This window comes from Hypanus sabinus, chromosome 23, assembly GCF_030144855.1.
Source record: "Hypanus sabinus isolate sHypSab1 chromosome 23, sHypSab1.hap1, whole genome shotgun sequence".
Taxonomy (NCBI): domain Eukaryota; kingdom Metazoa; phylum Chordata; class Chondrichthyes; order Myliobatiformes; family Dasyatidae; genus Hypanus; species Hypanus sabinus.
The window spans coordinates 26,077,048-26,088,748 of record NC_082728.1 but is presented as its reverse complement, the minus strand read 5'-3'; the positions used below and the strand labels follow the sequence as shown (position 1 = coordinate 26,088,748).

The 11,701-nt window shown below is 36.7% G+C and overlaps 1 protein-coding gene across 3 annotated transcripts in view; it reads right to left on the bottom strand.

The window, feature by feature from the left end:
* ttyh2 (tweety family member 2) overlaps positions 1 to 11,701 on the bottom strand; it is a 119,157-nt gene that overhangs the window by 8,988 nt on the left and 98,468 nt on the right. For all 3 annotated transcript variants that reach the window (XM_059948562.1, XM_059948561.1, XM_059948564.1), the window contains 3 exons: positions 5,613 to 5,755; positions 5,203 to 5,403; positions 1,719 to 1,797 (listed from right to left, as the gene is read on the bottom strand). In XM_059948562.1, coding sequence (XP_059804545.1) covers positions 1,719 to 1,797; positions 5,203 to 5,403; positions 5,613 to 5,755 — 423 coding nt within the window. The remainder of the gene's footprint in view (positions 1 to 1,718; positions 1,798 to 5,202; positions 5,404 to 5,612; positions 5,756 to 11,701) is intronic.

The following is an 11,701-nucleotide window of genomic DNA, read 5'->3' as shown; positions in this document are numbered from 1 at the left end:
ACAGCACAGAATATTTGCACAAAGCAACACTTTGGTGTGGCACAGAAAGAGTTGCCTACTGTATGCTTCAGCCTCTTCAATCAGTTGAGAGGCAAGAGGGTTTGTAAACCTCATGAGGACAACAACAAGCTTCTCAAGAGAGGAAATTATCAAAACCATGCATGTTGTAAAGATGGTGATGAGCTTCTTAAAAAATTCTTGGTTAGGGATTTTTAATGGATTCTAATTCTACAAAAGTAATTTTGTAACTTTAAGACTTCCTCTTTTACCATTTCAAATTCATCCAAAGTAACCAAAATCAACTCAACAAGTAGCCTGGAATGTGTAATACAAATTGTTACTCTCATTGCTATGTATCAGCATATTTACCTATAAAATACTATTAGGATGTACTCGTCAATGCTTGAGTAATAACTGAACATCTGTGATTTTAAAATTTTTTAACCAGGACAATGTTAAAATTATGTACTTGTGCTTCATCTGAATTCAAGCAGCATTTATATTTACCCTTCAAAACCTGATAGGAACATTGGGAGATTGAGGACTTTTTGAAAATTTACGGCGGAGAATTAATTGCTGTGTATTGGCAACGGACATGAAAGACTGAAACAAGAATATAGTCATTGTGCCAAAATGAAGCTGGCTAAGTTTCTACTGTATATGAGGCTTGTCTGAAAAAAAGAATGAAAATAAAACATCTAGTGATCCCAAGCATGTCAGCTTGCTGAACCCAAACCTCTTAACAATGGAGATAAATATGAATGAAGACTGATTTTAATATATAATGAAGACTTGATGACAATGAAAAATATGAGATAACACAAATGGCAGAACTTACTGTTTTAAAACACTCATAATTCAGCTCCAAAAGTCGGTCAAAAATAAAATATTGGTAACACAACCAGTATTAGTACAATATAACTAATAACAGAATGCAACTTTAATTTGATTGCATGAAATACTTTAAATCTTTAGTTGGCAGTGGGAAAAATAAGACACAAAGCAGCAGCTTACAATTAAGAAAATTCTGTTGCCAAAATCAAAATTATTCTACAAGTAAAAGTTCGTAAGTGTGGAATAGAAAATAATAAGAAACAGAGCAGGTGAGTAATTCCCAAAATTCAATAAATAATATCACTAATACATATATATATATTTTTTTTTTCTTAAAATTTAATTTATATTATTTAATTTAATATATTTCTTAAAATTCAGAGGCACAATGAGGAACTGGATTTATACCCATACAGCAGTATTTTCCCCTCCTCAAAGGGTTCAAAAGAATATTTAGGGCTGACATAAGTTTACCACTTTTGGAATCAGGTAAATACTTAGCCTATAGGTCTGTGTGCACTCAACCCTTCCATATCTCTGATACTGGTATTCAGAGTTTTCCTATGGGCTTTCTCAGTTATGAATAAATATAGTTTGATAACAAACATTTTAGTTCACTTTCCTTGAATTAGTGAGATAAAGAGAGATATCATGCATGATGGGGCATTATATCCAATGCTCATATCACATTCAGAACATACATCTTAAGTAAGTGCGTTTTGCTATTTTTACTGGTATTATTTTTGAAATAAGCTCACAGAATGTCTTCAGCATTTTTGTTACCAATAGACATATCACAGGATAGAAACAACCAAAACAAAAACAAGAAAGTAGTATCACAACAAGCACCATCAAAATGAGTTTGTCTCAGATAGCCAACGTACCGAAGGTGGGGGCGAATTTCTTCCAATCAGTGGAACATTTTCAAATCGAGGATTTCCACCAAACAACACAGTGTTATTCCTGTGTAGAAGAAATGAAATCAATTGTAATTGTAACCATTCTGCATGAAAACAAATAATTAGCATCACATTTTGAGAGGGATTGTGTTCCATTAAACTGTTTTACAAAGCTAGATACATATCATAAGCCCCACAATCCTCACTGCCCTAGCCTGGTAGAAAATGTAACTGGGTAAACTTTAGCGATTATTATTTCCATTAAGCTACTTAATTCTCTTTATATATTTAATTTCTGGCATTATTCAAAGACACAAACAGACAACAGAGGTGTATTTCTTGATCATGAGATCTCCTGCTTTGATGGAGCAAGATTGGTTCTGGTTAATTAGGACACATTGGAACAAGTACATTTGGGTACAATTAAGCAGCTGCCACAATTAGCTGAAGTACCATGGAACTAGTTAAAAAGGTATTAAAAAAAGAACAAACTGAGTAACAAATTCTGTACTTAAATGAAATACAGAACAAATAAGAACACTACCAATAGTACTACAAAACTATAAAACTGTGTATTAGTTTCTAATAATTATTGATGGAGAAATTCACCCAGTGCACACCATAAACAAAATCACCAAGTGAGGATAATGAACTCGGTAGTTCATACAATGCTATCAATGACTGCATCCTCCAAATCTTCATTTCTACTGTAACATTCAAGATGATTGTCAATACTTCCAAATTCTTCATAGTTCCTAACTTGTTGAAGTAAACCTGATTCATTTTCACTCCCAGCCATTTCTGACATCCCCAAGCCTGAATGCTTGAAACTGCAGTGAGCAAAACAGCTCTAAATTGTCTCAATGCTTATTTCTCCCCAACTATCACTGACAAAAATCATTGCTTTTTTTTAAAAACAAACACAGATAACTGACACTTTTTTAAAAATTGTCGCTACAAGGACAGGGTAGTGTATAACAACCACACAAGTGTGTGTGACTGACGCTAGTCAGAACCTTTTCGAAAACAGTCTCCCATCCAATTTAAGCGGCATAGTGTCCCAAATAAATAAAAGGAATCTGGCAATTTTCTGGATCAGTTTTTGTTTTTTTTTAAAAAGAGTTGAGCCAATTAACCAGAATCCACTGTAAATCAATACTACATTTCATTGAAAAAGATTGGCTTTTTGTGGTCATTTCTTTATTTATCACATGTACATCAAAACATACAATGAAATGTGTAATTTGTGTTAAACAACCAACACAACCTGGGGATTCACTGGGGTTGCCCACAAGTGTAGCCACACTTTCCGGCACCAACATAACAAGCCCACAATGTTCACAGAACAACACAAGCAACAACAGAATTGAACTGACTTTATTACTTTCATCCTTCACAAACATGAGTAAAAATCTTTACATCTCCGTTGATATGTGCAATGTGCAATCATAGTAATTTATCATAATTCATAATAAACAGAACATTTAATGTAACATAGAAATTCACTCAAATCAGCGTGGGTTGATCAGTCTGATGGCCTGGTGGAAGAAGCTGCCTCGGACCTGTTCATCCTGGCTTTTATGCTGTGGTACTGCTTCCCAGTTGGTAGCAGCTGGAATAGATTGTGGTTGGTGTGACTCAGGTCCCCAATGATCCTACAGGCCCTTTGTACACACCTATCTTTGTAAATGTCCTAAATTATGAGAAGTTCACAACTACCGATGCGCTGGGCTGTCTGCACCACTCTCTGCAGTCCTGCGATTGAGGGAGGTACAGTTCCCAAACCAGGCAGTGATGCACCCAGTCAGGATGCTCTCAACTGAATTGAACAGACTTTATTTCTTACATCCTTCACGTACATGAGAAGTAAAAATCTTTATGTTACGTCTCCATCTAAATGTGCCATGTGCAACCATAGTGATTTATAATATTTTATAATAAATAGAACAGTGCCCCTGTAGAAAGTTCTTCGGATTTGGGGGCCCATACCAAAATTCCTCAACCATCTAAGGTTAAATAGGCGCTGTTGTGCCTTTTTCACCACACAGCTGGTGTGTACAGACCACGTGAACTCCTCGGTGATGTGGATGCTGAGGATCTTAAAGCTGTTCACCCTCTCAACTCCAGATCCATTGATGTCAATAGGAATCAGCCTATCTCCATCCTCCTGTAATCCACATCCAACTTTGTTTTTGTGACATTGAGGGAGAGATTGTTTTCTTGACACCACTGTGTCAGAAAGATCACTTCTTCCCTATAAGCCACCCGTTATTGTGCGAAATTAAGCCAATCAATGTAGTGTCATCAGCAAATTAAATTAGCAGATTAGACCTGTGGGTGGTGACAATCATGGGTGTATAGGGAGTAAAGGAGGGGACTTACTACACAGCCCTGAGGGACTTCTGTTGGGGTAGAGGTGAGGGAGCCCACTCTTACCACCTGCCAGCGATCTGACAAGAAGTCCAGGATCCAGCTGCACAAGGCAGGGTCAAGGCCGAGGTCTCTGAGCTTCTTGTCAAGCCTGGATGGAACTGTGGTGTTGAATGCTGAATTGTAGTCCAAGAACAGCATTCTCACATAAGCATCCTTCCTCTTCCAGATGAGTAAGGACAGTATGTAGAGCAGTGGCTATTGTGTTGTCTGTCGACCGGTTGTGTCAGTAGGTGAATTGCAGGGGGCTCCAGTTTGGATGGGAGCATGTTGCAGATGTAGGCCTTGACCAGCCTCTCAAAGCTGAGATGAGTGCGATTATTATTGAGGTGAGTGCGACAGGACACCAGTCGTTCAGGCACGTTACCTTGATCTTTTTTGGTACAGGGACAATGGTGGATAATTTGAAGCAGGAGGGCACTCTACACTGGGAGAGGGGAGAGCTTAAAAATGTTGGTAAACACTCCAGCCAGTTGTGCGACGCACATCCTGGCTATTCGCCCTGGGGTGCCGCCCGATCCCGCAGCCTTGCGATTGTCCACTCGTCGCAAACACCTGAGTACCTCGGCCTCAGACCAGGCTGTAGGTTGTAGCAACGGCTTTCCTCGGAGGCTCAGAGTTAGCGATGAAACAACAAAAAAGTGGCTATCACCACTTTTCTGTCTGATCCAATCGTTGCAAGTTGCGTTGGACAGCAGCCCAGAAACATCAACACGTACAAGCAATGGACTCAGCAGGTCAGGCTGCATCCGTTGAAATGAGCGGTCAACGGATGCTGCCCGACCTGCTGAGTTCATCCAGCTTGTTTGTACGTGTTGATTTGACCACAGCATCTGCAGTGTACTTTGTGTAGCCCAAAGATATGTTAAGATAATACGAGGGTAATTAATATTCATATTATCTAACATAATTTACAGTGGTTTGATAATCTGCTCATTGGTGGCACTGCAATTTACAGTAAAGGCATAAAATCTGAAGGAGTAAACAATCCAAGTAATTCTGTTTAAAATCATTGATGCAGTCCGTTGACTGTACTTACATATACACAGGTGCAGGTGCAGCAGTGGCTGGTTGTGTGGTGGCTGTGGTCACAGGTGGCTGAAGGCTAGTCTGACTCCCCATACTACTATTGAAACTACAGAAACTGTGTATCTGACTTCGGCTTGGGTTATGGGCTGCTATGCGACGAGCTTGTGGGTTAAAAGGGTCATCTTCATCCATGTCATCGTAATTGCGATCTCTGGACAACAAAGGAGCTAATGTTAGGATAGCAGAAGTAAAACAAAATGAGAAATGCTGTGCAGTCCTTGTTATCACAAAATAAAGTTTTTTTATTAAAAAACAGTCAGACCACAATGACCTACACAAATAAATCACCTTCTCATTGCCTAAAATACAGTTGCACTGTGGTAGTAATCCCCCGAAATATTTCAAATTTTCGTCACTTGCCTGATTGCAATGTGATTACAGTTGCGAGATATGGCGCAGATCAAGGCAGAGAACCCGGCTGCAGCAAGAAGTGAAAACAATAAAAGATACAGCAACCCCTCGACACCATCATAGCACACACCATTCACAGCATCCAGATAGTCCTTTATAAAAACAAACAGAAAAATAAATTAGATCCAACAATTTCAGATTGTACAGGGCAAATAAATAACTGAAGAGTTGACGTACTTCCTGGTCCCACTCTTCTAATGAAACTCATACCTTTCCCTGCAACACCTGTCTGTTCATCACTTCCATTAGCACCATCCAGTCCAGCTAAAGCAGGGATTCTCTGACACTTTATTCAATTTAATCTGCTGTTTCTGGTGATGGGGAGCAGACTCACTGAGCCAAATGGCCTAACTCTGCTCCTATATCTTATAATGTGGCATCTTCTGTACTGAAGAAACCAGATGCAGATTGGATGACCGCCTTGCAGAAAACTTGTGCTCAGTCTACACGAGTGACCCTCAGCTTCTGGAAATGACCCATCCCAATCTGACCCTCTATCTGTGACCTCCTGCACTGTTATGACAAACTCCAGACTAAGCTTGAGGAACATTACACACTGCAGCTTGCAGGGAAGTTCTCCAACTTCAGATAATTTGCTGTTTCTACTTGTATCACGACAGGCTGTATGTGCTTGTTGTTCCTCTCCCTTTGTTTCTTTCAATCGTGTATTCTGGTCTGCTCAGCACGTCCCTGCTGTCTGGACCATACAACATCACCCAGACTTCACAATACACAGATAAAGGATTTCAACTGTCCATTCAATGGCGACATCATTTCACCCTGTACAGACGTTCTCCTTATCCTATGCATTGTCCTGCTCAACCTTCACTACTAATTAATCGGACTTGCTTTCTCCTTTCTCAGTTCTGATGAAGGACCTTTGAACTGAAATGCTGTTTTCTCTTTATACGGACCAGCTGAGTTCATCTCTGCATAAATTAACTTTTAAAGTAATGTTACCCAGACTGTAAAACATTACATTACATTAAAACATTACTGAAGCCAATAGAAAGTAACAAACCAGAATAACTGAAAAATAGAAAGGCTCTCCAGTACTAGTACAACTGTTCTCCTGTACCTATAGCTGGTACATTTAAAATCAGTTTTCCTGTTTATAATTTTATTATTTAGGTGTCTCTCATTTTATTTGCAAATAAGACACATAACTCCCAAGGGTTTTGTCAATAAGTCCTTCACTAATAAAATGGTGAAAATTATATTTTTTTTTTGTGTCCAGCAACCAGTCAAGCCATTTTTTACTCAAAGTAAAAAATAACGAACAATAAACACATCAGATTAAACAGGGAGAGGTATGACTTTCCTTCATCAATGTTTACCTTCTCAGTCACCTGGAGACGCTCATGGAGTGAGTACTGTTTTGGATTCGCTCCATAACCTTTACTTTTTTTTAACCTTTGATCACCCTTATTCAGCTTATTTTTACCTATACCGAAAGTTTCTTTGTTAATTTTTTTTTAACTTACTGCCAAGAGTTTGTTGTGAACTCTTGAAGATATGCAAACAGAAATGTCTCTCAGGTCTAAGGGACAGGATCCCAGACACAATCAGAACGGTAACGGAAAGAAGCAGGCTCCGCCACAACAAACTCAATTAACTTATGAATTGTTTATGGAGGTTTTGGATAAAAAATTTGATGAACTACAACAATTTTTTAAAGAAGATATAAAGGCTTTTCAAGAGTACATGGTTAAGACGGATTCAGTAATTAAACAGCAACAAGCTCTTATTGCGTCTCTGCAAGAAGATGCTCGGAAGCGAGATTTGACTATTGAAAAACTGCAACAGGATTTAATTTCGACCATTAAGCTGATGGAAGCCCTTAAAGCCAAGAGTGACGATTTTGAGAATCAGTCCAGAAGACAGAACTTACGTATACTTGGTCTTCCAGACGGCATAGAAAAAGATGACCCTTCAAAATATTTTGCTCAACTTTTAAAAGAAGCTTCTCCGACGATTTTCCCAAATAACCCTCCTTTATTGGATCGGGCACATAGAATTCGGCGTCGATCACCGAGTGCTACAGACAAACCTTCGGTGGTAATTGTCCGGTTCCATTATGTACATGACAAAGAACAACTTATACGTGCAGCTCGTCGGGCAGGAATGATTAAATTCAAAGAATACTGCTTCCGCCTGGTCGAAGACTTTAGCCCTGACCTTTTAAAAAGAAGGCTTCTTTTTAAACCGTTGATGGCTGAATGTTATGAGAAAAATCAGAAACCTGTGCTTCTATACCCTGCGAAGCTTCGAATTTCTCCGTCGAATGCTCCACGACAGGTTTTCCTTTCAACTTCAGAAGCGAGAAATTATCTGGAGGAGAACTTCCCTACTGCTACAGACACCAGTCTCTAATAAATGAACGATTCTGATCATGTAAGATGGTTCTCGATCTCTTAAACCAGAATTATAATCTGGTTATTGGTGTAGGTTCATCCTATACTTTATACTTAAGTTAAAGCGTGTTTTCGTCCTATTAATTGTTCTGCCTTATACACTTTAACCATTATACTACATTCTTGTCCATTAACTTTGTTCCTTCGAAGGTATATTTTTAATTCTTTGAAGGTGAATTTTTCTTTGATTAAGATGGTGGTTTTTTGAAAAAGATTTTTGGTTTTGCTTAAGATGGCATTATTTTTTTCTTTCTTACGTCTTTTTCCTACAATGCATCGCTTATCATAGCTTAAATATTTTTTGTTTTATCTGGGCTAGAGTCCGATTTATTATTTTTTTTTAGTGACTATATTCTTATTTTTTTTACAACTAACTAAGAAATATGGTTTTTATTATAGCGATTTTAATTTTTAAAGTTGGGGTGATTCTTTTATATATATCCTTTATATATGGAGTGCTCTTCAGCTGACATGGGGGTAGAATTAGTCTTACTTTTTCCTTTTTTAAATCATATTTTGGCTTTTTCTATTTTTCTTGGGGGGTGGGGGGGATGGTCTGTTTTCTAATTCTATTTTTTTTGCATCAGTTTGTGTTAGTTTTTTTTATTTGGGCTGTTTTTGAACTTCAAATATGTCTGTGTTGTCATCACTTCCGGGTCTTCTCTTTACTTTTATTCCTCTTCCGGGTGCATGAGTTTATAAGTTGGTTAACCCTTTCTATACCAAAGGGTTGATTTTAGAATTATGGCTCAGACCATTAATTTTGTGTCTTGGAATACTAATGGTTTAAATCATCCAATTAAAAGAAAAAAGATTTTCAAAGTATTCCAAAGACTTAATGCTCATATCATTTTTGTACAAGAAACTCATGTGAGGAAGGAGGACAAATTTCGTTTTTTTAGATTTTGGCAGGGTCAACAGTATCACGCAAATTCGAATGCTAAAGTAAAAGGAGTTTCAATTTTTATTGACTCCTCTATTTCATTTGTTCAACATGATATTTTTTCGGATCCGAATGGTAGATTTTTGTTAATTATTGGTTTACTTTGTAATAAAAAGGTTGCTTCGGTTAATGTTTATGCTCCAAATGTGGATTGTCCTGACTTTTTTAAGTCCTTATTTACCTCTTTACCCAATCTAAATGAATATAAGTTAATAATGGGTGGTGACTTTAATTGCTGTTTAAATCCTCTGATGGATAAATCTTTATCTATTCAAACTTTACCTAATAAGTCGGCCACTTGTATTAACTCTTTTTTGACTGACAATGGAGTTTTTGATATTTGGAGATTTCGGCATCCTAAAGACAAAGAGTTTTCTTTTTTTCTCACATGTTTATCACTCTTATTTGAGAATTGATTATTTTTTTGTAGACTCTTGTTTTATTCCATTGGTAATCGGTTGTAAATATGATATTATAGCTATCTCTGATCATGCTCCATTATTACTTTCTATGAAATTTACGGATACAGCTTCTAATGCCAGACAATGGCGATTTGATTCTACCTTATTGCAAGACTCTGACTTTATAAAATTTATGGAGGAGCAGATCGACTTCTTCTTTTCAACTAATTCTACAGATGATATCTCCTGCGGAACACTTTGGGACACTTTTAAAGCGTATATACGTGGACAGATTATTTCTTATTCTGTTGGTTTGAGGAAACATACTAAGATGGAAACTCTTTTATTGGTTGATAAAATTAAAGAGATTGATAAGAAATATTCGATTGCTCCTAGTAAGGAGCTTTACAAACAAAGGGTTGAACTTCAAATGGAACATAGTTTATTACTTACATCCTCGATTGAAAATCAATTAATGAAAACTAGATCTGATTTTTATATACACAATGATAAATCTGGTAAACTGTTAGCTAGTCAATTGAAGGATGCTTTGGTTAAACGTCAAATCACTAAGATTTGTCAGCAGAATGGGAATCTGACAGTTAATCATGATGAGATAAATAAGGCATTTCAAGACTTCTATACCTCCCTGTATCAATCTGAATTTCCTCAAGATCATAATACCATGTCTGATTTTCTTGGGAAATTAAATTTTCCAAGATTATCATCTGATGATCTTTTAATATTGGATACTCCTATTACGGATGTAGAAATTAAAGGGGCTATTTCCTCAATGCATTCTGGGAAAGCACCGGGTCCAGATGGTTATACAGTTGAATTTTTTTAATTTTTTTCCGCTACTCTTTCCCCTTGGTTATGTAAGGTTTTTGAGGAAGCCATTAGATTGGGGAATTTGCCACAATCTTTTTATAGAGTTTCCATTTCTCTAATATTGAAGAAAGATAAAGACCCTACTAATTTTGCTTCCTATAGACCAATATCTTTATTGAATGTAGACTCCAAGATTTTTTCCAAGTTACTGGCATCTAGATTGGAGAAGGTATTACCCAAAATTATTTCAGATGATCAAACCGGTTTTATTAAAAATCACTATTCTTTTTTTAACATTAGGAGATCGTTGAATATTGTTTATACTCCCTCACATGACACTTCAGAATGCGTGATTTCATTAGATGTGGAGAAAGCATTTGAATGGCCTTACTTATTTAATGTGTTGGAGAAGTTTAATTTTAGTCCGATATTTATATCATGGATTAAATTGATTTATCATACTCCAGCAGCCTCAGTGTTTACCAATAATCAAAGATCTCCCTTTTTTCGCCTATTTCGGGGCACTAGACAAGGATGTCCTCTTAGTCCATTACTATTTAACATTGCCTTAGAACCTTTGGCAATTGCCATCAGACAATCACAGGATATTTTGGGTATTAATCGTGGGACAGACATTCATAAGTTATCTTTGTATGCAGATGATTTATTACTATTCATTTCTAACCCGGAGAAATCCATCCCAGCAGTTTTATCATTATTGGTTCAATTTAGTGAGTTTTCTGGGTATAAGTTAAATCTTAATAAAAGTGAATTGTTTCCTTTGAATAAACGGGTCCCTATTTATGGAAATTTACCTTTTAAATTAGTTAATGATTCTTTTACTTATTTAGTGATCAAAATCACAAAAAACCATAAACATTTATTTAGATTTAATTTTTTACCCTTAATTGATCAGATTAAAGATTTGTTTACTAAGTTGTCACCATTATCTTTATCCCTAATAGGTAGGATTAATGCTATTAAGATGGTTATTTTACTTAAGTTTTTATATATTTTTCAAGCGATACCAATTTTTATCCCGAAATCTTTTTTTACTAATGTTGACTCTAAAATTTCTTCATATATATGGCAGAATAAAAATCCCAGGTTAGGTCAAATATATTTACAGAAGACAAAAAAGGAAGGCGGGTTAGCATTACCTAATTTCAGATTTTACTATTGGGCAGTTAATATTAGATATGTTGGTTGAAAGATGGGGGTGGATCTTTCAGCCCTCGTTGGGTGAGTTTAGAAACTAAATCTGTATCAGCTTATGCTCTGGGTTCTATTTTAGGGACTTCTCTCCCTTTTCCTCTTTCTAAATTGCCGAAACGAATTGACAACCCAATAGTTAAACATACTTTGCGTATATGGTTTCAATTTCGGAGATTTTTTGGGTTGACTCAATTCGTTTTAAATAGTCCTATTGTATCTAATTGTTTTTTCCAC